The sequence below is a fragment of the Berghia stephanieae genome, chromosome 11 (genome assembly GCF_034508935.2).
Source record: "Berghia stephanieae isolate SIO BIC M18660-M18661 chromosome 11, UCSD_Bste_1.3, whole genome shotgun sequence".
In the NCBI taxonomy this organism is placed as follows: domain Eukaryota; kingdom Metazoa; phylum Mollusca; class Gastropoda; order Nudibranchia; family Aeolidiidae; genus Berghia; species Berghia stephanieae.
Genome location: NC_088370.1, coordinates 31074353 through 31101852, shown reverse-complemented (window position 1 = coordinate 31101852; position 27500 = coordinate 31074353). Strand labels below are relative to the sequence as shown.

At 37.4% G+C, this 27500-nt stretch overlaps 1 protein-coding gene and 1 long non-coding RNA gene across 5 annotated transcripts in view; one reads left to right on the top strand and one right to left on the bottom strand.

The window, feature by feature from the left end:
* The window catches only part of LOC144956888 (uncharacterized), a 24951-nt gene extending 8543 nt beyond the window's left edge, over positions 1-16408 (top strand). For both annotated transcript variants that reach the window (XR_013642032.1, XR_013642031.1), the window contains exons 3-4: positions 8872-8937; positions 16269-16408. This is a non-coding gene — a long non-coding RNA (uncharacterized LOC144956888). The remainder of the gene's footprint in view (positions 1-8871; positions 8938-16268) is intronic.
* The window catches only part of LOC144956882 (epidermal retinol dehydrogenase 2-like), a 24411-nt gene continuing 3465 nt past the window's right edge, over positions 6555-27500 (bottom strand). Inside the window, exons 2-9 of one of the 3 annotated variants that reach the window (XR_013642028.1) lie at positions 25645-25821; positions 23615-23799; positions 21877-22008; positions 16307-16397; positions 12320-12473; positions 11341-11466; positions 9671-10025; positions 6555-9506 (exon numbers count right to left, since the gene is read on the bottom strand). Coding sequence is in view for 1 of the 3 variants with exons in the window: in XM_078887690.1 (XP_078743816.1) it covers positions 9932-10025; positions 11341-11466; positions 12320-12473; positions 16307-16397; positions 21877-22008; positions 23615-23799; positions 25645-25789 (927 nt within the window). In the remaining 2 variants the exon portion in view is untranslated. Of the gene's footprint in view, positions 10026-11340; positions 11467-12319; positions 12474-16306; positions 16398-21876; positions 22009-23614; positions 23800-25644; positions 25822-27500 lie in introns of all 3 variants that reach the window. The other 2 variants (XR_013642027.1, XM_078887690.1) reach the window with 2 other exon arrangements.

The following is a 27500-nucleotide window of genomic DNA, read 5'->3' as shown; positions in this document are numbered from 1 at the left end:
ATTGAGTATGCTCCGGTGTATGGGGTGAATTTTTAATTCAGAAAAGTGAGTGGAGCAGGCACTTATGTTGGTAACAACAAGATATGAAGTGAGTAGAAAAGTGCCAGAAGACAATAGAGAATAAAATTTTTTTTTTGTTTGTGATGAGAATATTGGCTATTAAGCTGGGAGGAGGAGGACGAGGCGGAGAAAGTAAGGAGGCAAGTGATATTTCAATATTTTCACTTCATAACGGTAATACAGTCATTGCCGATTAATTTGATGATGAAAAAATGAATGATGCAACTTTGATTAATACCGTGATTAAATGAATGGTTAGAATTTTGGAGGGGGGTATCTGATGATGATGATGATGATGATGATGATGATGATGATGATGATGATGATGATGATGAGGTGAAGGGGATGGAGGTTGATGAAAAGGAGGAGATGAGAAGGAGAATTGTATTGATGGTGTTAAATATGGTAACTTACAATTTCTAGCAAGATGATGTTGATGTTGATTGAGAGGTGAGCTTTTTTAAAGAATTAAGATAAATAGACAGAGACGCCAATTTTAAATTTGGCTCACAGGAGTTTCAGACACCACTCGTATGAATTTCAATGCCGAAAGAGGAATTTACGCACACAAGAAAAAGGAATTGGAATGGTATTTGGCATTGTATTTGTGTTTTGTATAGTTCTAAATAGATAACTGATTAGAATTATACTATGATACATAAACACATTGCCAAATACAATCCCAAAGTTTCCTTATTTCAAATGAAGTAAAGCACCAAAATCAAATGGTAGAGATTGTAGTACTGGTGGTAGTGAGGATGATGTGGTATTGGTGGTTGTAGAAATAGTGGTAATGATGATGAAGATGTGGTTGTTGTTGTAGTAGTAGTGGTAGTAATGAGGATGTGGTGGTGGTGGTGGTTGTAGTAGCAGTGGTAGTGATGATGATGTGGTGGTGGTGATAGTGATGAAGATGAGGTGGTGGTTGTAGTAGTGGTGGTAGTGATGATGTGGTAGCTGTTGTAGTAGTATTAGTGGTAGAGATGATGATGTGGTGGTTGGAGTAGTAGTGGTAGTGATGATGTGGTGGTAGTGGTTGTAGAAGTAGTGTTAGTAATGATGTGGTGGTAGTGGTTGTAGTAGTAGTTGTAATGATGATGTGGTGGTGGTGCTTGTAGTGGTAGTGGTAATGATGATGTGGTGGTGATGGTTGTAGTAGTAGTGGTAATGATGTGGTGGTGGTGGTTGTGGTAGTAGTGGTAGTGATGATGTGGTGGTGGTGGTTGTAGTAGTAGTGGTAGTGATGATGATGTGCTAGTGGTGGTTGTAATAGTAGTGGTAGTTGCAGTGATGATGATGTAGTGGTGGTGGTTGTTGCAGTAGTAGTGGTAGTGATGATGTGGTGGTGGTGGTTGTAGTAGTAGTGGTAATGATGATATGGTGGTGGTGGTGGTTGTAGTAGTAGTGGTAGTGATGATGTGGTGTTGGTGGTAGTTGTAGTAGTAGTGGTAGTGATGATGATGTGGTAGCTGTTGTAGTAGTATTAGTGGTAGAGATGATGATGTGGTGGTTGGAGTAGTAGTGGTAGTGATGATGTGGTGGTAGTGGTTGTAGTAGTAGTGTTAGTAATGATGTGGTGGTAGTGGTTGTAGTAGTAGTTGTAATGATGATGTGGTGGTGGTGCTTGTAGTGGTAGTGGTAATGATGATGTGGTGGTGATGGTTGTAGTAGTAGTGGTAATGATGTGGTGGTGGTGGTTGTGGTAGTAGTGGTAGTGATGATGTGGTGGTGGTGGTTGTAGTAGTAGTGGTAGTGATGATGATGTGCTAGTGGTGGTTGTAATAGTAGTGGTAGTTGCAGTGATGATGATGTAGTGGTGGTGGTTGTTGCAGTAGTAGTGGTAGTGATGATGTGGTGGTGGTGGTTGTAGTAGTAGTGGTAGTGATGATGTGGTATTGGTGGTAGTTGTAGTAGTAGTGGTAGTGATGATGATGTGGTGGTGGTGATTGTAGTAGTAGTGGTAGTGATGATGATGTGGCGGTGGTGGGGTAGTAGTAGTGGTAGTGATAATGTGGTGTCGTGGTTGTAGTAGTAGAGGTAGTGATGATGATGTGGTGGTGGTTGTTGTAGTAGTGATGATGATGTGGTGGTGGTGGTTGTAGTAGTGATGATGATGTGGTGGTTGTAATAGTGATGGTAGTTGTGGTAGTGGTAGTGATGATGATGTGGTGGTGGTTGTAGTAGTAGTGGTAGTGATGATGATGATGTGGTGGTGGTTGCAGTAGTAGTGGTAGTGATGATGGTTATAATTCTAGTGGCAGTGATGATGATGTGGTGGTTGGAAGGGGGGGGGGGGTGTCCTTGGAAGAATTAGACCTCACCGGAATTTGACGGAAGTTGCCCGGAACCCGGAATTTTTTGCTCAAGACCAGAGTTTTTTCAGGTGAAACCGGAGTTTTGGCATCACTGAATAGATTATCAATGACAATTTCATTTTGATGTGTACAAGTACAAGATCATCCGGTTTTGTTTTGACTCAAGGCAACAGTTCAAGGTTTCGCTCGACGGCAGATGATGTCTTCGATGACACTATAGTTTTTAAATTACCTTTAAATTATTTTTCAATTGCTAAATTAGATTTTAAAAGATACACACAACAAACATCATGGTGGGATTGGCAATCACAATGAATATATATCCATGAACAGAAATAATAACAAACGACGCGACAAATTCATTGTATCAACAGGTAATCCAGCGTAACTGTGGTGTGTAATGTGTACACACAATGCATACACTTTGTTGACAATCAAATATCGCGGGGTTTTAAATTTTAAGCCCAGCAGAGAACTCGCGCAATACGGTTGGACAGGCCCGATACTATATTGAGAAGGCCCTGGTCTTAAGTCTATAGATAGTTCGAAGATGACGTCAACTTGGCCTTTGTTATTGTTTTTGCCATCCGCGTTTGTGAGTTGTTCTCACTAAACTGTATTAACCAGACTATAAAAGTTCATGGTTACACAGAGTTTGTGTGTTGGTCTGTTATACTTCCGTATGGCAATGTTGTGAACTCCTTGGCCAAGCTCATTCTATCTATACTAAGTCCTAGATCTGCTGAAACACTCTATTGAAATGATTTGCGCCTTACGTTTATACAACCAACAATTCAGTCAGTTACAATTCTAATTTTGTGAGAGCCTTTATTGCTCTATTTGACCTTCTTAGTAGTGGTTGTTGAGTGGATGAAGCAACACTCTGGCCTTCTGACATCAATGGTCCAGGTGAACAAGGTGCATCTCTTGTTTCATGGTTATTATTGTTATTCTTAGTGTCTATTGGGTCATTCACTTCAACTCTCACTGTAACGGGTCCACAATCATTATCAGCACAAGTGATCTTTAAGTGATCCGCATGTCTACGTTTACTTAAACCCTCATCAGTTTTTACTTTATAGGACACTGGTCCTGTACTTTCAATTATTCTTCCCATTCCACCCATTTCTCCCCTCTGCCAAAGTTCCTCACATACACATTTTCATTCACCCAAAATCTCTCTCAATCGCATGTCTGTCATGGTTATTTTTCTGAAATTGTTGGTGCTTAAACACAGACCTTTGAACTGTAGGATGCAACATGTCAAGATGGGTCTTTATCTTATGCAACATGTCAAGATGGGTCTTCATCTTCCTACCACATAACAATTCACTTGGAGTATATCCTGTTGTTACCTGAGGTGTGGAGCGATATTTAGCTAGGAATTTAATTATCCTTTCTCTCAGAGGTAGTCTGGTACCGTTACTCATTTTAATCATTGCTATGCTCACTGCTGATTTAGCCAAACCATTTGTAGCCCGATGCTATGGTAAACTTGTAATGTGCTCAATACCATTTGCAGCACAAAAGTGTTTACATTCATGACCAGTGAAACTTGGACCATTATCTGAGACAATCGTGTCTGGTAATCCATGAGTGGAAAAGATTTCCTTCACTTCTACTATTGTGTCAGATACAGTGATGGTATTCATTAATTTGACTTCTAACCACTTAGAATGCGAATCTATAACAATCAAGGACATTTTGTTCATGAAGGGCCCTGCAAAATCCAAATGGATACGTTTCCATGGTTCAAGCGGCCAATCCCAATTTTGTAGGCGTGCCTTAGCGGGATGATTAGCATGTTGGGCACAAGTAGAACACAGTTTAACAAACTTTTCAATATCAGCGTCCATTTGTGGCCACCAAAACCATGACCGTGCAAGACTCTTCATTTTTCATGCACCTATGTGTGTATCATGTAATGTAGTGAGAACATCTGTATGTAAACTCTTAGAAATTACAATTCTAGATCCCCAAAGGATACATCCATCTTCTTAGTTCCAGACATAGTTCCACACACGTATTACTCCATTCGACTCAAGTGTGAATTAGTACCTGATCATTAGCTGTGACGATATGCAGGAGTGTTAGTACAAAAATGACGACTAACAGTCGACGAGTACTGTTTAAAATGAAAATATGGTTCCATGCTGGAGGATTAGATAAAACATAGTGAAGCGCACTGAGCATGGTAAATCATTGGAAATGTTCCTGTTTACTTCGTCAATAAGACGCCATCAAACTGTCAACAAGGACATTCTTGAGGGTAGAGTTGAGGGGAAAAGAGGAAGAGGCAGGCCAGCAAGAACTTGGATAGATGATGTGAGGACATGGACAGGATTGTCGGCAGCCGAATGCAGTCAGCAAGCCGTCAACTGGGAAGATTGGCGTGTCATTTCAAGTCGACCTCAACCCATGAGATGACACTGGAAGAAGAAGAAATACAAGTATCATGGCGATGCGTCCTTGGAATAGACATTTTATATACATTTATGACTCATCTTCTCATAACGGTATTACGTGGAGGCGATTTAGACGCTGGAAATTCAATTTTTATTCAAAATGATGAAACTTGGCTCAAGTTTAATGTGTTCCGTTGAAATTAAATTAAATTGAAATAAATTCCCTTAATTCATCCCATAGGGGAAATTTGTCTATAGGGTCTATCCCAATGGAAGACTGGAATAACCCAGGCGTTAGCCGCAGTGCAGCGCAGCAAATTGAGCTAGGGCGAGGTGACTTGCTCAAGGTCACACAGCGCAGCGGCAGATGATCGAACTCGCTACCTTTCGATCACTGATCCACGCTGCCCCCCCCCCCCCCTCCCCCTACATGACACATTAGAGAGCTTGCACTGGTCACTGATTCCTTGATGAACTTTTATAGTCTGGTTAATACAGTTTAGTGAGAACAACTCACAAACGCGGATGGCAAAAAACAATAACAAAGGCCTGAGTGACGTCATCTTCGTTCTATCTATATCTCATGGTGAGTATTTTTCATTGGACAATCAAGACGGGTTGTCATCACAAGATAGCCTAACAACAGGTTTGAAAATACTTAGCCTTAAAGTACTTTCCCATCAAGACTTAACGTCGTTCTCCAGTAACTTAACGACGGCCACCCGTTGATTTCAGGGGCAAAATATTCTTTTTTTTTTAATTTTCAAGTCAAAAATAAAACCTCTGAAATGTTTATTCGACCAGTTTTAAAATAAAATTTTCGAGAACAGGGGTAATCAAACATACCAACATACAAAAATGTGTGTAACCTTAAACGTTTATAGTCTGATTGAAATCATTACTGTGTAAACTATTCGTTAAAATGGCTGTATAAAACAATAACAAAGAGCTCTCTTTCTATAACTGTTTTAAGTTTACACACAGTTTTGTGCTAAAATTTGGCTGGCGGATAGTGTAAGTATTTTACCTAAACGCATAGCATCAATAACAAGAGCCTGACAACACCTGAGAGGCTTGTAAAACAGCGAATAGATAGTATGCGCTTGGCTAAGAAGTTCATAACATTGCCATCCAGAAGTATAACGGACCAACACACAAAACTGTGTGTATCCATGAACGTTTATAGTCAGGTTGATACAGTTTCAGTGAACATTTCTCATAAACGCGGATGGCAAAAAAAAACAAACAAAAAAAAAAAAAAAAACAATGACTTAGACCTCATTGACGTCATCTTCGAACTATCTATAGATAGTATGCGCTTGGCAAAGAAGCTCATAACATTGCCATCCAGAAGTATAACGGACCAACACACAAAACTGTGTGTATCCATGAACGTTTATAGTCAGGTTAATACAGTTCAGTGAGCATGACTCATAAACGCGGATGGCAAAAAACAATAACAAAGACCTGATTGACGTCATCTTCGAACTATCTATAGAAATGAAAGAAGGCAGCAAATAGGGAGTAAATTTGCGGGTGGCGAAGGGGGAGCGTCTTTCTCCGTCTGACGCCTGCCTGAGAATTAATTACTTTCTACCGTCTACATAGGACGATTGTCTATCCAAGAAGAACTTTTGTCAGATCTTATGATAGACCTAGCTACCCAATCAACGATGCGTGCATTGAGAGGCCAGGAAAAAAATCATTTCTGTGTGAAGCTGTACTTTACCAGTTGAGAGTGAAAATAATAAACAACCAATGACACATGTTTATTTATTATTAATTATTCATTTGTTTTATTTATTCATTCATTCATTAATTTACTTACTTTTCCTGAAAGAACGTCCTTGTAACTTTGGGTTCAAGCAAATTACAGCATACCAGCCATACATTTTATCATCATCATCATCATCATCATCATCATCATCATCTTCTTCTTCTTCTTCTTCTTCTTCTTCTTCTTCTTCTTCTTCTTCTTCTTCTTCTTCTTCTTCTTCTTCTTCTTCTTCTTCTTCTTCTTCTTCATTATCTATCTATCTATCTATCTATCTATCTATCTATCTATCTATCTATCTATCTATCTACCTATCTATCTATCTATCTATCTATCTATCTATCTATCTATCTATCTATCTATCTATCTATCTATCTATCTATCTATCTATCTATCTACTATCTATCTATCTATCTATCTATCTATCTATCTATCTATCTATCTATCTATCTATCTATCTATCTATCTAATCTATCTATTACTACCTACTACTACTACTATCTATCTATCTATCTATCTATACTATCTATCTATCTATCAATATCTACTACCTATCTATCTATTATCTATCTATCTATCTATCTATCTATCTATCTATCTATTCTATTCTACTACTACTACCTACCTACTCTATCTATCTATCTATCTATCTATCTATCTATCTACCTACTATCTATCTATCTATCTATCTATCATCTATCTATCTATCTATCTACTACCTACTATCTACTATCTATCTATCTATCTATCTATCTATCTATCTATCTATCTATCTACTATCTATCTATCTATCTATCTATCTATCTATCTATCTATCTATCTATCTTCTATCTACTATCTATCTATCTATCTATCTAAAATCTTTACACAATGTTCATCTACATCATGTTTCACTTTAATTTCATCTTAGACCTATTTATCTAACCGATTCATATCTATCTATCTATCTATCTATATCTATCTATCTATCTATCTATCTATCTACTACTACCTACCTACTATCTATCTATCTATCTATCTATATCTATCTATCTATCTATCTATCTATCTATTACCTACTATACCTACCTACCTATCTATCTATCTATCTATCTATCTATCTATCTATCTATCTATCTATCTACATCTATAACACACACACACACACACACACACACATACACACACATTGCGCGCAATCAAAAAGACATCCCTTCAACATCTTTTTCTTGTACAAATCTATTCGATGAGTGTGTTTATCACATATTCTCCCCTTACTTGTGTCCAACACTGTGAACACTGTTAAGAGGAAAGCACACGTGTAAACATTTTTTTTAAAATATTTTTTTTTGGGGGGGGGGGGGGGGGGGGGGGGGCTCGATAGTTTTTACGAGTGAACAAAACTTACAATATAGATTGTATGCAGATGACGTCACTCAGGCCTTTGTTATTGTTTTTGCTATCCGCGTTTGTGAGTTGTTCTTACTAAACTGTTTTAACCAGACTATAAAAGTTCATGGTTACACAGAGTTTGTGTGTTGGTCCGTTATACTTCCGGATGGCAATGTTGTGAACTCCTTGGCCAAGCGCATTCTATCTATAGAACAACTCATACAAACAACAACAAGCCACTTACAACACTAAGACACCAGTCCCGTGTGGAAATGTCTTTGTTTGCAATTATAGATAGTATGCGCTTGGCTAAGGAGCTCACAATATTGCCATCCGGAAATATAACGGATCAACACACAAAACTAACGTAACTTTGAACGTTTATAGTCTGGTTAATACAGTTTAGTTTAATTACTCGCAAAAAAACAATAACAAAGACCAGAGTGACGTCACCTTCATTCTATCTAATTTTTTTTTTGTCCACCAACCAAGGGACTGAATTTGGTAGATGCTGCATTCACTCAATATCTCTCTTGACACATCAAAAGTTCACTCCCTTGCACTCAGTGTTTACAGACGAAAGAAAGAAAGCAATCGGTGAAAATTAAATGGATTTCTCATACTCCCGCTTTTATCTCCCTTGTATATAGATGCGTCTAACAGGAAAATAAGTAAATTATGTGACAATCGCCTCAATAGGGTTCAACAGTCGTGACGTCACTTCCCTTGTAATGACGCATAGTAACTTAATAACTGGTTCTAAACTATCGGAACAATGGCGGACGCCCTTTACGAAATACTTCTCCCACGAGCATAAAAGCGTATCCAGAGGAGAAAAACATTATAAGTCGGATCATGTTTTTAATTTTATACATTCTGATCACATGACATGTGAAAAAGTTCTAGCCAACATGAATAAATAAAAGTACCGATTTTCTTTGTTAAGAACCAAGCTGCTCGTTGCTGGGCGGACGTGACATCAGACTAATGAATACGGAAAATCCGGAAAATGGTGAGTATGGAGTTAAATTGTAAATGAAAACCTCAACAACTTTATAAAATTATAATTTAATATTTTGATACCGTCAACTGGGGGTAACTTTGGCACTGGGGGAAAACTTTCCCTCTTGAATGTTGGACCAGGTAACCCTCTCTTTTTCGACCAATCAGAGCAGGCCTACATTTAGTTTTCTTTCAATTATTTCCTTTGATAAAAAGTCAAGTCAATTAATTTAACCAGTATAATAACTACAATGAAACTGAGATTACTAACGATGCTCCAATGTTGCAGAGGTTAAGTTATCACTAGAGGCAAAGTTACCACTTGAGGTAAAGTTACCCTTTGAGGCAAAGTTACCCCTTGAGACAAAGTAACCACGCTCTTTATGCAAAGTTACCCCTTGAGACAAAGTAACCACGCTCTTGAGGCAAAGTTACCCCTTGAGACAAAGTAACCACGCTCTTGAGGCAAAGTTACCCCCTGAGACAAAGTAACCACGCTCTTGAGGCAAAGTTACCCCTTGAGACAAAGTAGCCACGCTCTTGAGGCAAAATTACCCCTTGAAACAAAGTAGCCACGCTCTGAGGCAATACCCTGAAACAAGTAGCCACGCTCTTGAGGCAAAATTACCCCTTGAGACAAAGTAGCCACGCTCTTGAGGCAAATTACCCCTTGAAACAAAGTAGCCACGCTCTTGAGGCAAAATTACCTTGAAACAAGTAGCCACGCTCTTGAGGCAAATTACCCTTGAAACAAAGTAGCCACGCTCTTGAGGCAAAATTACCCCTTGAAACAAAGTAGCCACGCTCTTGAGGCAAAATTACCCCTTGAAACAAAGTAGCCACGCTCTTGAGGCAAAATTACCCCTTGAAACAAAGTAGCCACGCTCTTGAGGCAAAATTACCCCTTGAAACAAAGTAGCCACGCTCTTGAGGCAAAATTACCCCCTGAGGCATAGTTATTCCAGTTGACAGCATATCTAATTGATTGGCGTTTGGTCTACACCTCAATTCTTCTTCTTCTTTCCCACAAATGAATCCATGAAATCTGTGACGCCTGCAAAGTCATTGAGGAGACGGCTAACGGTAGTTGGCATCATCCTGTGAAAGGGGGTGGGAGGGGGGACGGTGAGAAAGGGGTGGGGGGGGGGGTAATTGAGAAAAAGAATATATGTAATAAATAATAATAATAATAATAATATAATACTAATAATAATAAATATAATAATAATAATAATAATAATAATAATAATAATAATAATAATAATAATAATATAGTAGTATAATAATAATATAATATATAATAATAATAATAATATAATAATAATAATGATAGTAATAATGGTAATAATAATAATAATAATAATAAATAATAATAATAATAATAATAATAATAATAATAATAATGAGATGATGATGATGATGATGATGATGATGATGATGATGATGATGATGATGATGATGATGATGATGATGATGATGATGATGATAATAATAATAATAATAATATTATTATTATTATTATTATTATTATTATTATTTATTATTATTATTTATTATTATTATTATTATATATAATGAAATGATGATAATAATAATAATAAATAATAATAATAATAAAAGAAGAAGAAGAAGAAGAAGAAGAAGAAGAAGAAGAAGAAGAAGAAGAAGAAGAAGAAGAAGAAGAAGAAGAAGAAGAAGAAGAAGAAGAAGAACGACCAACACACAAAACTATGTGTAACCTTACACGTTTATTATGTGGTCATTCAGTTGAGTGAGAATTACACAAACGTGGATGGCAAAAAACAATAACAAAGACCTGAGTGACGTCATCTTCATTTATAGATAAACTTTAAAGGAAACATACAGTTTTGTGTGTTGTTATGTTTAATTAGTCAGGCGGATGTTGTAAGCATTTTGGCTCAACACACAGCATTAATAGAAGGAACGATGTTGATATTAGTCCGATGTTTGTTAATAGTTTTAAACAGCCTATTAGTGACGAGTTCTTACTAAATTATATCAATCAGACTATATTATACATTGAAGGTTACACACAGTTTCGTGTGTTGGTATGTTTAATTTGGCAGGCGGATGTTGAGAGAATTCTACCGAAACACATAGCGTCTCGCCTCATAGTTGAGTCCTTTGAAAAGACCCTTTACTCACATTCTCTCAGCGTGCTCAGGTGTAAAACGCGTACCTGGCCCTTTATCTTTGTCCGAAAAAAAAATGTAATATTGCCTAATTGGCGTCATGTCCCGTCATACATGTTAAGTGTTGCTGTTGGCCAGGGTCCCCTTATAAAGCGCTTTGAGCGCGTTTAGTGGATATTGCGCTATATAATAATTAATTTAGCAGGCGGTTGTTAGCAGTATTCTACCGAAACACATAGCATCTATGAGAGACAACTCACGTTTTCAGAGCTGATAAGATGTAGATTTGTTTGGGCATACACACGACCTCTTGATTTCGTAGAATGGCGTCAATGATCTTGTCCGCTGTGTACTCGGCTTCCAAACCATCCATCAGAAGGGGAAATCTAAAAATAAGAATGCAGAAAAGTTTGAAAAAACAAACAAAAAAAAACAATGGAGATGATCTGTAGATAGATAGTACGAAGTTGACATCATTCGGGTCTTTGTTATTATTATTTTTTTTTTTTTTGCCATCCGCGGTTATGAGTAATTCTCACTAAACTGTAATAACCAGACTATAGATAGTATGCGCTTGGCTAAGAAGCTCATAACATTGCGCCATCCGGAAGTATAACGGACTAACACAAAAAACTGTGTGTATCCATGAACGTTTATAGTCTGTTTAATACAGTTCAGTGAGCATTACTCATAAACGCGGATGGCAAAAAACAATAACAAAGACCTGAGTGACGTCATCTTCGAATTATCTATAAACGTTCATAGTTATACAGAGTTTTGTGTGCGTGTGTGTGTGTTGGTAGGTTATACTTCCGGACGGCAATGTTGTGAGCTTCATAGCCAAGCGCATACTTTCTATAGATGGCACTGTTGTGAGCTTCATAGCCAAGCGCATACTATCTATAATGGACCAACACACAAAACTTTGTGTATCCATGAACTTTTATAGTCAGGTTGATATAGTTCAGTGAGCATTACTCATAAACGCGGATGGCAAAAAACAATAACAAAGACCTGAGTGACGTCATCTTTGAACTATCTATAGATGACAATATAGATAGTATCCTCTTGGCTAAGAAGCCCACAACATTGCTATCCGGAAGAACAACGGACCAACACACAAAACTCTGTGTTACCATGAACTTTTATAGTCTGGATAATGCAGTTAAGTGAGAATGACTCATAAACGTGGATGGCAAAAAGCAATAACAAAGATCTGAGTGATCGTAACCCACTTACTTGGACTCACAACCTGTAAACATGGGTGTCTTGACGTGATATGGCATAACACATGTTGTCTTGATTTCATTGTCTGGTCGGCGATGCAGTTCAAGACGGAGGGACTCCTCAAACCCAACCGTTGCAAACTTGGAAGCACAGTAATCAGCTAGACCTAGAAACAACCGGGAAAGAACGATTGGTGTTTAATTCATAAATAACAAACAAAACAGAATTTTTAAAAAAGACAAAAATCCAAACACAAACAACTTGAGCTTTTATATAGCGCAATATCCACTAAGCGTGCTCAACAGATTTTTTAAAAGGAAAAATTACGAAGCACGGAACGTTTCGGGTTCGAAACTCTTCTACGGTCAACAACAAGAAAAAACAAAACAAATCAATGAAAACATAAATACGTTACAAAAACAAAATAAAAAAAACAAAAAACAAAAACAAAACAAAACAAACAAACAAAAAACAAAACAAACAAAAAAAAAACAAAAAAAAAAACGACCGCCGATCTGGTATCACAGTAATATATTTGTGTTTTCATTTTCTTTTGTTGGCTGATGTATGATTTTGAGCCCGAAACGTTCCGTTTTTTTTGGTTGGTGCTATGTTCTTTTTTAAAAAGCTGTTATATTCATTTTTGTTTGCTAATTTTTACAGTTTACAACTTCGAGCAGCTTAGTATGCCTTTGATGAGAGTTGAAAAAACGCGTTGAATAATAATAAATCTAAACAACTGAATTTTACGCGTGCATTTTATTTTGTATTGTAAATTTTCTTATATTTAAATGGGACGAAGTTATTTTATCATCATCACCATCATCATCATCATCATCATCATCATCATCATCATCATCATCATCATCATCATCATCCTCATCATCATCCTCATCATCATCCCCATTCTCACCACCACCACCACCACAACCACCACCACCACCACCACCACCACCATCATAATCATCATCATCATCATCATCATCATCATCATCATCATCATCACCACCATCATCATCGTCGTCATCGTTGTCGTTGTCGTCGTCCTCATCGTCATCATCATCATACAAACTATGTATAACATTGAACGTTTATAGTCTGATTGATAGAACTTAACGAGAACTACTCATAAAAATGGCTGGCTAAAAATAATAACAAAGAGCTGAATGACGTCAGTTTAGTTCTTTCTATAAAAATGAACATTTATATAGCGCAATTTGCACTAATCAAAGGCGATTTCAAGGGTCCCAAGCCGATAGCAACACTTAACATGTAGGACGAGACATGGAGTCTCTTAGGCGAATTACATTTTTTTACGACAGAGACAATGCTATTAACGACCAGGTAGGTGCTCATTTTACACCTGAGTTTGGTGAGAGAATGTGGGTAAAGAGCGTTTTCCAATGACTCAACCATGCGCCGCCCAGAGCGGGACTCGAACCTAGGATCTTCCTATCCGAAGGCGATGTCATAAGACTACATAGCCGCACAGGCTACGAATTTTGTAAAGACTCTGGTCGCATCCCGAAGATCATAACACAAGAAGGAGCCCTTCAGAGCCGGAGTTTATCCCGGTTTCTATAGTGTGAAACGAAACGGACAAAAGAAATTGCTTGCTATCCATTGGATAGGACGCTAGTCGATTGCTAAGTACTTTCCGCCTAATCTAACAGACATTCACTGCTGGGTGGGCGGGTGGGTCAGAAAGAAAAAAAAAATCTTAACTGCACCCGGGATCGATCTCGGTCCCTTTATCTTGTGATGCTCGTGCTCTACCAACTGAGCTACCGGGACCCCCTCCCCCCCCCCCCTCTTGAAGATCACAAATGGCGACATAAATGATTAATTATCGGTGGAAATGTGATATTGCTAACGTCCTGTCGTCGAAATCGGCACCTGTCACACTTAATTAACCAGTAGATGTTATTACCAATCAAAGCATGACATTTGTGCAAACATAGTTGGTTGTTTATAAACAATAACGGGAATGAAATCAACCTCTCTCTGATCATTGTTATTGTTTTTATCCGGCCAAATGGGTCACGAGTTATCATAAGATTTTCGCGATCATATTATAAACGTGTAAATTTACACAAAGTTTTCTGTGTTGGTTCTTTTAACCAAGCGGTAGAACAGTGGGTATTTTACTTAGACACATATCATAGTGAAACCTGAGTTTTTCGCTATGTTAACCAATCACTGCCATCGTTTACATTATGACAACTGTCCGAGAGGCGTGGTTATCTAAGTGTTCTATAGGCTTCAAAAGTCGCGACGTCACTTCCCTCATAACTTAGTAACTGGTTCTAAACTATCGGAACAATGACGGACGCCCGTATGAAATACTTCTTCGACGAGCATACAAATGTATCCAGAGGAGTAAAACATTATAAATCTGTTTTGACGTTTATACATTCTGATCACATGACCTGTAAAAAAGTTCTAGCAAGCACGAAGAAGAAAAAGTACCGTTTTTTTTGTTGTTTGCTTATAACCAAGTTGCTGGGCGAACGTGACATCAGACTATTGAATCCTATTAAGACCCCATGCTGCCTTCTATCAGGGAGACAAAATCAATGCATGAATAGAGATGGGGTCAGTCTGTTCTTCGTTTGCTTTATTTTTATTTTTTATTTTTTTTATTTATTTTTTTTTTTTTGTTTTTTTTTGTTTTTGTTTGTGTTTTTTTTTTTTTTTTTTTTTGTTGTTTGTTTTTTTTTAGATCGACAGCTGGTTGATGATTATTCAGCAATTTTTATCAATCATGATATGAACGAACGTGAAAGGTTACGCATACACGACAGATCAGGTGTGTTGAACTATGTTGTCGGTTTTTACTTTTAAGCGTAAGACCGTGTAGTTTGCTTAGCTTAAAATGCTAACTGCCATGTTTAAACTATGACGATTGTCCGAGGTTAGATTACCTACCACACAATGTTTCTTTTGTTGCTGTGCGCTAAGCCAACATACAACATCCTGAAATGGGATATTGATGCTGTGCGGTTATATAATCTACTCATAAAATCCACCAGCCGGACATATCAACACACAAAACTATGTATAACCTTGAACGGTTATAGATAGAATGTTGTTGACGTCACTTAGGTTATTGGTATTTTTTTTTCCATCTATGTTTATGAGTAATTCGCATTTAACTGTAATATACCAGATTTTCACAGTTAAGGTTACACATAGTCTTGTGTGTTGATCCGTTATTTTCCGGATGGCAATAGTTGTGAGTTTCTTAGCCAGGCGCACAGCACGTAGCCATCGTAAAGTTATAGATAGTATGCGCTTGGCTAAGAAGCTCACAACATTGCCATCCGGGAGCATAACGGACCAACACACAAAACTGTGTGTATCCATGAACGTTGATAGTCGGGTTAATACAGTTCAGTGAGCATTACTCATAAATGCGGATGGCAAAAAACAATAACAAAGACCTGAGTGACGTCATCTTCGAACTATCTATAGCTGACACCGTCGCCATCGTTAACTTTTTGCCTGACACTGACCAAAAAATGACGTCAAAATGCCAGTCTTTGGCCACAAAAGAAAACAAATCGTGAGTTGTATTCAATAGTTCAACCAATGAAATAACTTGTTTCAATGAGCTCTACTAACGACAGCTCACTAGGCGGTGCAAAACCAAATAATGACGTCAAACTGTCAGTCCTTTTGGATTTCTCTGTCAGGCTATACGGTCAGGCTATAGATAGTATGCAGATGACGTCACTCAGGCCTTTGTTATTGTTTTTGCCATCCGCGTTTGTGAGTTGTTCTCACTAAACTGTATTAACCAGACTATAAAAGTTCATGGTTACAGAGACTTTGTGTGTTGGTCCGTTATACTTCCGGATGGCAATGTTGTGAACTCCTTGGCCAAGCGCATTCTATCTATATCCGGTTAGCATTGTTATGAGTTGGTTTTTTTTTTTGTTTGTTTTTTTTTTTTTTTAAGTTAACGCAATGCAAGGTCACGGAGGAACCATCAATTACCTGCAACTCCAAGAAGGCCGGCCGAACTTGCAATGGTCACCAAATGCCCTTTATTTCTTCTGATCATCTGATTGAGGAATGCCTTGGCCATCTGGAACACCAGCAGGAAATAAAATAACATCAAAATAATGAATAAATAAATGAATGAATAAATGAATATAAACATTTTTTGGGCTCATTTCCACTAATTCACCATGCTCAATGCGCATCACAATGGTTCACTTATTCCCCAAGCAAGACATATGAAACTATTTTCATTTCATATAGTGCCAGTTGCCTGTTTTGTACTAACACTCTAACAATATCCGTCACTGCCTATGGCCAGGTACTCATTCATACCTGAGTCGAGTGACATATCGTATTAGTCTGGTATTATGTTGGAATTAATTAGATTTTTTTAAAATGTTGAGTTAACCGTCAACATGATTAAAATTCGGACTTTGAGGTCGTTGTTGTTGTTATTATTGTTGTTGTTGTTGTTGTTGTTGTTGTTGTTGTTGTTGTTGTTGTTGTTGTTGTTATTGTTGTTGTTGTTGTTGTTGTTGTTGTTGTTGTTGTTGTTGTTGTATTATTGTTGTTGTTGTTGTTGTTGTTGTTGTTGTTATTATTGTTGTTGTTGTTGTTGTTGTTGTTGTTGTTGTTGTTATTATTGTTGTTGTTGTTGTTGTTGTTGTTATTATTGTTGTTGTTGTTGTTGTTGTTGTTGTTGTTGTTGTTGTTGTTGTTGTTGTTGTTGTTGTTGGAAGTTTAAAAAAAAAAACAACTTACCCTGCTCAGTGAAAATATCTAGGTTCATATAAAATCTTATAAGTTTTGTTCAGAATTTAATTTTAAGTATTCGATCCACACCGACATGACGTGTCTTATTTGCAAGGGTCTGATGTGCGGCCATATTATGGTCTTATGTTATGACTCTCGCTTCGGATTGGAAGGTCCAGGGTTCGAGTCCCGCTCTGAGTGGCGCATTGTTGAGTCCTTGGAAAAAGCTCTTTACAAACATTTTCTCGCCATATTCAGGTGTGAGTGCCCGGCAGCCAGTACATAAAAAAGAGTATTTGTATAGCGCAACATCTACTAAACGTGTTCAAAGAACTTTACAAAAGGTCCCTAGCCAACAGCAACACTTAACTTGTAGGATGAGATATGACTCCTGTTAAGCGATATTACAATTCTTCGAAAATAGACAACGCATTTTACACCTTAGCACATCTTATTTTAATATATATTTGGCAAATTGGAATTTTTTTTTAAACATTAAGGCTCAAAAAAACAAACTGTACCAATCGTCATCAAATTTTGCATGGAGTTTACACTTGGCATACAGATGGTTTTCGTGTGTAATGAGATTGATTAGACGTCGTGATGATTTTATCAAAAACTCAAATTTGTTTTGTCGAATCCCATCGAAAACAGGTTCCATCATTTTTTGCACTGGGTTGTGTGTCACGCAAGGAATTTACCCAATGGAAACCGTACGGTGCTCTTATTGGCTAACCAACCAGCGGCCTCGATGAGAAAAATATCCGCCATTTTGCTGTTGGCTGGGAATCGCGTTACTATAGTAAACAAGCGCTGATCGGCCGTTCATGAAAACAAGTTGCTGCTCGCTCGTTTAACTCAAAATTATTCAAAACGATCTCTCTAAAATGATATAAATGTGACTTCTTAAGGTTTTCTTCACGGTCAAAACCACACAACATTCTATTAATGATTACGTCCGAGGCAAAAAGGAATATTGACAGGTCGACCGAGAGTTGAACTCGTGAGACGACAAACATCAATGCGAAGTGTAGCGAGAGTCAAGCTATTGTTTGTCTTGTCCTATTCTATATAGAGAAAAGGATAAATAGTATAGCCTCGTGTGTGAGTGGTTGCGTGTCATAGTCTTGTTTTTAAATTGTTTCTGTTGTTTATGTGTGTAGTGATGACTCTCTCACACTCAATTTCAATGCCGAAAGAGGAATTCCCTCACACAAGAAAGGGGAATTGGGGTGGTATTTGGCATACATATTGTATAGTATCTAGTTCTAAATAGATAACTGATTAGAATTATATTATGATATATAACACAATGCCAAATACAATTCCGAAGTTTCCTTATTTCAAATGAAGTAAAGCTCCAAAACCTAACGGTAGTGATTGTAGTACTGAGTGTTAGTGAGGTGATGTGGTGTTGGTGGTGGTTGTAGTTGTAGTAGTAATAGTGATGATGATGTGGTGGTGGTGATGATTGTAGTTGTAGTAGTAGTGGTAGTGATGATGATGTGGTGGTGGTTGTAGTAGTAGTGGTACCTAATGGTAATGATATGGTGGTGGTGGTGGTTGTAGTAGTAGTGGTGGTCGTGATGATGATGTGGTGGTGGTGTTTGTAGTAGTAGTGGTAATGGTAATGATATGGTGGTGGTTGTAGTAGTAGTGGTCGTGATGACGATGTGGTTGTGGTGGTTGTAGTAGTAGTGGTAGTGATGCTATTGTGGTGGTGGTTGTAGTAGTTGAGGTAGTGATGTGGTGGTGGTTGTAGTAGTAGTGGTGGTGGTGGTTGTGGTAGTAGTGGTAATGATGATGATATGGTGGTGGTGGTTGCAGTAGTAGTGGTAGTGATGACGATGTGGTTGTGGTGATTGTAGTAATGGTAGTGATGATGATGTGCTGGTGGTGGTGTAGTAGTAGTGGTAGTGATAATGATGTGGGGCTGGTGGTTGTAGTAGTAGTGTTAGTGATGATATTGTGGTGGTGGTTGTAGTAGTAGATGATGTGGTGGTTGGAAAACACATTACAGGTTATTATAATACATGATTACACACATTCTCTAACTTCATTTTTTGACAGCTTCATTGTGCCATAAATATACGCAACAGTTCTGAAACATTTTATTGTGGATTTTGATATTGTTTGTTGTTTTTCTTGTGTCGTTATGTTGACATAGATACCGAATGAATGGTAATTACTACATTCTCAGCCAACAACAAAATGGCGCTGAATGCTTTCATTGGTGGACACTTTTTAGGCTTCGTACGTATTCTCATTCGTTTAATTCTATGGTGTCACGTCAACCTTCCGGTTAGCGAGTACGACAATGACGTGGGAGTACTTGCACTGAATCGATACCACTTAGTGGCTCCTCTCTTAATTTTTGATTCCAATATATTTCTTAAAATTTATATGAACCATTTCCCGTTCTTAACATTGGGAAATAACTCTACGACAAGTCAGCGAAGTATATTAATAAAATATTAGATGCAGAAAATATCCCTCCGCGTCAAAATAAAAAGTTCTGTGGAGATCTCTTAAGAAGTCGAAAAATGTATCGCCCATTATCATTAAGACAATAGAATTGAGTTCAAATTGTATTCAATACTTTAAACATATATTTTGAACTGATCGACTTATCGTTAGGGAAAACAACATTCGTTCAGAACTAGATCGGCATGAACCATTTATAGATACAAATACATTCTGTGGTACCCCTTTAGACAAGTTCCAACCAGTTTCACCTAGTTTCATAAACGAGTTGATAAAAAAAGCCCCCATTAAATCCTGCGACCTTGATCCCCTACCAGCACAGCTTTTGGCCAGCTCCATCGATACATTATTACCATCCATTACATCGATCATAAATACAACCATACTGACTGGCGAAGTTCCATCGTGCTTCAAAAGTGCCCTCGTCAAACCACTTCTGAAGAAACCATCACTGGACCACAATATATTAAACAATTATCGTCCTGTATCAAATTTACCTTTTTTGTCAAAACTTTTGGAGAAGGTAGTTCTTACACAATTAACATCTCATCTTAAGAACAACAGTTTGGAACAACCCTTTCAGTCAGCCTACAAACATCAACACAGTACTGAAACGGCGCTTCTTAAAATCTTTAATGACTTGTTATGTAATGCTGATGCTAACAATATCAATGTATTATGCCTTTTAGATCTTTCAGCTGCCTTTGACACCATTGACCATGACATTTTGTTAAGAAGACTAGAAAATACGTTCGGCATAAAAGGAATTGCCCTTAAATGGTTTACATCATATTTACAGGATCGATGGCAGACTGTCGTGGTGAATGGTGTTCAGTCAGAACAAGTTTTACTAAATTTTGGAGTGCCACAAGGCTCTGTTCTTGGCCCTGTCCTTTTTACTGTATATATGCAGCCCCTTTCTAGTGTGATATCCAGATTCAATCTGAGTTATCATTTTTATGCAGATGATACGCAAATATATGATTCAGCACCCCTTAGTAATTTACAGTTCTTAATACAACGAATTACGAGCTGTTTTAATGAGATTAAATCTTGGATGTACCACAATAAGTTAAAATTAAATGATAGTAAAACTGAGATTTTAATGTGTGGAAGACCGAGTATCCTTAAACAGGCAAATAAATCACTAATTACTCTCGGAAATAGCACAATAGAATTTTCAAATAAAGCAAAAAACCTTGGCGTCATCATTGATAAAGATCTTTCCATGACAAGCCACGTGAATAACACCATACAATCTATGTACATAGAAATGAAAAAAATAAGCAAAATTCGTAATTTAATACCGAAGCATATAACAGAACTTTTGATTAATTCCTTGGTTTTATCTAAATTGGACTATTGTAACTCCCTTTGGGCGAATTTAACTAAAGACAAAATTAGCAAACTTCAGGTTGCTCAAAATAACGCAGCCAGGCTCATTGTACGCAATAACAAAAAATACCCGTCAGCAACTCTTCTTCTCCGTGAGTTACATTGGCTTCCTGTTGAAAAAAGAGTTGCCTATAAGATTTGTACTGTTGTCTACAAATCCCTGAGCACGAACAGTCCCTCCTATATTAAAGACCTTCTAAACATATATGTCCCCAATAGAAACTTGAGGTCAAGCAATGACCAATCAATCCTTGTCAAACCTAAGCCATTGCGTAAAATAGGTGAACAGTCTTTTCAATTTTCGGCCCCCCATTTTTGGAACTCTCTCCCGTCACATGTGAGATGCTCGGATTCGTTGACAACGTTCAAATCTCGCTTAAAGTTTTATCTTTTTACGTCATAATGTTGCAATATTATTTTCATATTTGTTGTTGTTAAATTGAATTCGTATCACGTTTCCTTCACACTTGTCTCACTGTAATATGTTTTGTTTTATATCACTGTAACGCTTAGAGCCTGTGACAACGGGGTAAAGCGCTATATAAATGCCATTTATTATTATTATTATTAACAATGCTCATAATAAATTATGTGCGGCTATGTGGTTTTGTGGTATGACACTCGCTTTCGGATCGGAACGTCCTGGGTTCGAGCCTCACTCAGCGCATAGTTGAATCCTCGGAAAAGGCTCTTTACTCACATTCTCTCACCGTACTCAGGTGTAAAATGAGTACCTGGCCGGTAAGAGCGTTGTCTCTGTCAGAAAAATTGTAATATCGCCTAACAGGCGTCATGTTTCGTCATTCATGTTTTGCTGTTCGCCAGGGACCCCGCTTTGAGCACATTTAGTGGATATCGCGCTATATAAAAGCTCAAAAAAAAAAAACGAACAAACAAAAAAAAAAAACAAATAATAAATGACGTTCACCTACCCAGAAATGTGCCATTGTGTTAACTTTGACAGTCAGTTCCATGAGTTTGTCAGGGGCTTCCATCACTTTTTTGCCTGTCACAATTCCAGCATTGTTAACAAGGATGTCGATTCTACCGACTTCTCTTTCAACCTAAAAAAAATAATAAAATAAAAGCAAACGCAACTAAATAAATTTGTAGATACGTAAGTAAATTAAAAGGATTCAATAGCCTGACGTCACGTCCGCCCAGCAACCAGCGGCTTGGTTCTAAACAAAGAAATTGGATACTTTTTATTCATCACTTTGGCTAGAACTTTTTCACGTGTCATTGTGATTAGAATGTATAAAAGTCAACACATGATCAGATTTATAATGTTTTTCTCGTCTGGATACAATCTTGTGCACGTCGGAGAAGTATTTCATAAGGGCGTCCGCCATTGTTCCGATAGTTTAGAACCAGTTACTAAGTTACTATGCGTGATTACGAGGAAGTGACGTCACGACTGTTGAAGCCTATTGATCAATCGACATAAAGATAAATAAATAGATCTGTTAAAATTGTGAGTAATACTCAAGATCTGCTGCAGGTTATTTCGGTTATAGATAGTATGCGCTTGGCAAAGAAGCTCATAACATTGCCATCCGGAAGTATAACGGACCAACACACAAAACTGTGTGTATCCATGAACGTTTATAGTCGGGTTAATACAGTTCAGTGAGCATTACTCATAAACGCGGGTGGCAAAAAACAATAACAAAGACCAGAGTGACGTCATCTTCGAACTATCTATAGATAGTGTATGCTTGGTTAAGAAACTCACAACACTGCCATCCGGAAATATCAAACGGACCAACACACCAAACTATGTGTAACCTTAAACGTTTTATAGTCTGGTTAATACTGTTAAGTGAGAATTACTCATAAACATGGATGGTAAAAACAACAAAGACCTGAGTAACGCCAACTTTGTTATATCTATAGATAGAATGAAGTGACGTCATTTGGGTCTTTGCCATTTTTTTTTGCCATCCACGTTTAAGAGTTATTCTCACTAAACTGTATTGTCCAGACTTTAAACGTTCTTGGTTATACTTCGGATGGCAATGTTGTGAGCTTCAAGGGCATTCTATCGAGAGTAACCAGACTATAAACGGTCAAGATAACACATAGTTTTATGTGTTGGTCGGTTATCCTTCCGGATGGCAATGTTGTGAGCTTCTTGGCCAAGCGCGTTCTATCTATAGTAACCAGACTATAGATAGAATGCGCTTGGCCAAGGAGTTCACAACATTGCCATCCGGAAGTATAACGGACCAACACACAAACTCAGTGTAACCATGAACTTTTATAGTCTGGTTAATACAGTTTAGTGAGAACAACTCACAAACACGGATGGCAAAAACAATAACAAAGGCCTGAGTGACGTCATCTGCATACTATCTATAGATAGTTCGAAGATGACGTCACTCAGGTCTTTGTTATTGTTTTTTACCATCCGCGTTTATGAGTAATGCTCACTGAACTGTATTAACCTGACTATAATCGTTCATGGATACACACAGTTTTGTGTGTTTGTCCGTTATACTTCCGGATGGCAATGTTATGAGCTTTTTAGCCAAGCGCATACTATCTATAAACGTTCAAAATAACACATAGTTTTATGTGTTGGTCGGTTATCCTTCCGGACGGCAATGTTATGAGATGCTAAGCTTAGCACATACTATCTATAAGTCATGTACAGAAGTTGGCAATGACCTTATCCGCCGTGTTGTAGATGGATTCCTTATCCGTGAGGTCCACCACAAACGTGGTAACATCGGCACCCAGACTCCGACATTCCACCGCAGTTTTCTCATTCAGGGCAGAATCGATGTCCCATAGAACCAAGTTACAGCCAAGACCAGCAAATCGCTTGCACAACAGGGACCCAATCGCTCCACCTGAAATTTAAAGAAAATAGATATTATAGGCACGAGGCAAATCAAGGAAGTCCTGGATAGGAAATTATGTGGAGGTAACAACTGTCAAAAAGATTTTTTTTTAAATGACTGGTCGGTAATGGTCCCCGAGCGTGAAGTGAAATATGGCGTCCCATGACATTCAACCTCTGTCGAGAGAGGGAACTCTAGTAAGGTAAATATAAATATATATATATATATATATATATATATATATATATATATATATATATATATATATATATATATATATATATATCTACTTTATTCATCCAAAAAAAAATGGAATTTCGTTTACATACGTGGCATGCATAACAATGTTTAAACACAAAGTTGAGAATCTATCGCGACAATGTATATATATATATATATATATATATATATATATATATATATATATATTGCAAATGTACAAAAATGTAAAAACATACAACCAAGAACCAATAGCAACACCTTACATATTAATTCAATAAATTGAGATAGGCCATAACTCTGGCCTTTAGTCCGAACTTGTGTGTGCATATTTAAAAGATAGTATTTAATTTAAATCACAGTTGCGCGTTGAAAATTCGAACACCATGTGGCAAAAATGAATTAAGGTGACGTGTTGTCTTTGTTTTTATAGATATAAGGCGACGGCTCCTCGTGGTAGAACTTAATATATTTGCGAAGGGGGTGATCGCCATCCTTCATAACTTTCTCCATTTTACTTAGACAAAATCTCTTGAACAGTTCTTCCACATTGGAAATTGGGTGAGTATAACTCCTGGCTTTATCAATTATCCGATCAATTTTCTTACTGTCGCAAATACTGGCATTTCCACACCATGCTCAATACAAAAAGTAATAACGGTCTCAAAAACGGATCTATAAAAAAGGGTGCATAACGTTTTGTCTATGTCAAATTCTGAAAGTTTCCGAATAAAATACATTTTTTTGTTCAATTTAGAGATAACAGCATCGATTTGTAAATGCCTGCAATTTATTGTCGATTAAAATACCCAAATATGTGTAAACCGAAACTTGCTCAACAGCTTGATTTTTAATTTTGAGCGGAGTGATGGAATTTGTGTTCTTTCTTAAATCAAAAATCATTTCTTTGGTTTTTCCTACATTTAATTTCAGGAAGTTATCTTCACACCAACCAACAAATTAGTCGATCTCAGATCTGTATGGCGTTTCATCATCTTTAAATATTAACCCTTGAAGGGCAGTGTCGTCAGCAAATTTCAAAATTGGGACCAAGTCACTTGTACAGTCATTTGTGTAAACCGTAAAGAGGCGAGGTATATATAAAGAGGTATATATAAAGAGGTATATATATATATATATATATATATGTATATATATATATATATATATATATATATATATATATATATATATATATATATAACAGCCCCAACCCCCCCCCCCCCCACTTTCAAAAAAAAATTTGAACCAAAGCTCTAATTCTCTCTCTCTCTCTCTCTCTCTCTCTCTCTCTCTCTCTCTCTCTCTCTCTCTATCTATCTATCTATCTATCTATCTATCTATCTCTATTTCTATCTTTCTCTCTCTCTTTTTTTTTCTTTTACTGTGATTTTGATTTTTAAAATATGAACCACCGTGACATAATACCGTTTTGAAGCGACGGGTCACAAACAACGTGTACATATTTGCAGGTCTGATAACGAACCCAAATTGTTTTGGGCTCATTGTTTTAATGGAAATACTGTCAAAGCTGTTAAAAATATTTTTCACTACAACAATGTAAAAACAAGCCTTTAATGGCGTTCGGTTATCAGACCTGCTAATAAGTGCACGTAGGTCACGCAGGTTCCTTACCAGCTCCCGTGACGAGAACAGTTTGACCTTTGACATCTTTGCCGATGAGGAAGGTGGGAAGGAAAAACTGAACAATCGCCCACAGCCAGGCAAGCGTTGCTTTCACCAAAAACACCAACAACTCTTGTAGAACTTGCAGCACCATCTTAAAGTCCGACGTCTCCACAGACTGTTTTTCTGTAATGTATTGAAAAGGGGAACAATCGTGAAATGTTAGAATGTTGTCCAATCCCTTTGGGAGTGTGAAACAAGTCTTCATGCATTGTGCAACAATCTTCTTGTTTCAGAGTGATGGTATTGTAGCAGTAGTGGGAGAAGAAGAAGAAGTAGAAGAAGAAGAAGAAGAAGAAGAAGAAGAAGAAGAAGAAGAAGAAGAAGAAGAAGAAGAAGAAGAAGAAGACAACGGTGTTAACGACCAGGTACTCATTTTACACCTGAGTACGGTGAGAGAATGTGAATAAAGACCATTTTCCAAGGACTCAATATGCGCCGAGGAAGGCTCGAACCCAGGACCTTCCGATCCGATAGCGAGTGTCATACCACAAGACCACATAGCCGCACAGTAGTAGTAGTAGTAGTAGTAGTAGTAGTAGTAGTAGTAGTAGTAGTAGTAGTAGTAGTAGTAGTTGTAGTAAGATGATGATGATGATGATGATGATGATGATGATGATGATGATGATGATGATGATGATGATGATGATGATGATGATGGTGATATGGAGGAGGAGGAGGAGGAGGAGGAAGAAGAAGATGATGATAATGATGATGTTGGTTCTGATGATGATGATGATGATGATGATGATGATGATGATGATGATGATGATGATGATGATGATGATAATGATAATTTTTCCTAATCTGATGATAATGATGATGAGGAAAAGGAGGGGAGAGAGAGAGAGACGAGAAGGATAAAGAGGAGGAGGGCGATGATGATGTTGATGCTGATGATGATGCTGATGATGATATTGATGATGATGCTGCTTCTGCTGCTGCTGCTGCTGATGATGATGATGCTGATGATGATGATGATGATGATGATGGAGATGATGATAACAAAAGAAAAAGAAGTAATAAGAAGCAAAAGAAGAATAACTTGTATAATTATAGTTGTAGAATCACAAAACCTGTTCAGTGGAAAGATTTTTTTCCCAATCTGGTGATAATTTCGGTCAATTAGTTTTATAATGTAAACAGCTTTCAACACAGTTTATTGACAGTCATTGAGTATTCATTATTCATTGCTAACCACGATCACACGGATTCAACATCGGTCACCAATATCATGATGTCTCGCTCTTTTGGAACCCGGAAAGGCTTCAGTCTTTACTCTTGAATCAATACTAGCATTGATCACACGTATTCAATATCAGTCATTAACATAATACAGTTTTGCTCTTTCGAAAGCCAGAATATATCAGCCTTTACTTTTTGTTCGTTATTAGACTTGACCACACGTATTCGATATCAGTCACTAAAATCAACGGCCAACATTTTTAGGAAGCCAAAAATACTTCAGCCTTTAATCTGTATTCGTTATTATAAATGACCACACGTATTCGATATCAGTCACTACAATCAACGGCCAACATTTTTATAAAGAAATACTTCAGCCTTTAATCTGTATTCGTTATTAAACTTGACCACACGTATTCGATATCAGTCACTAAAATCAACGGCCAACATTTTTAGAAAGCCAAAAATACTTCAGCCTTTAATCTGTATTCGTTATTAAACTTGACCACACGTATTCGATATCAGTCACTAAAATCAACGGCCAACATTTTTAGAAAGCCAAAAATACTTCAGCCTTTAATCTGTATTCGTTATTAAACTTGACCACACGTATTCGATAT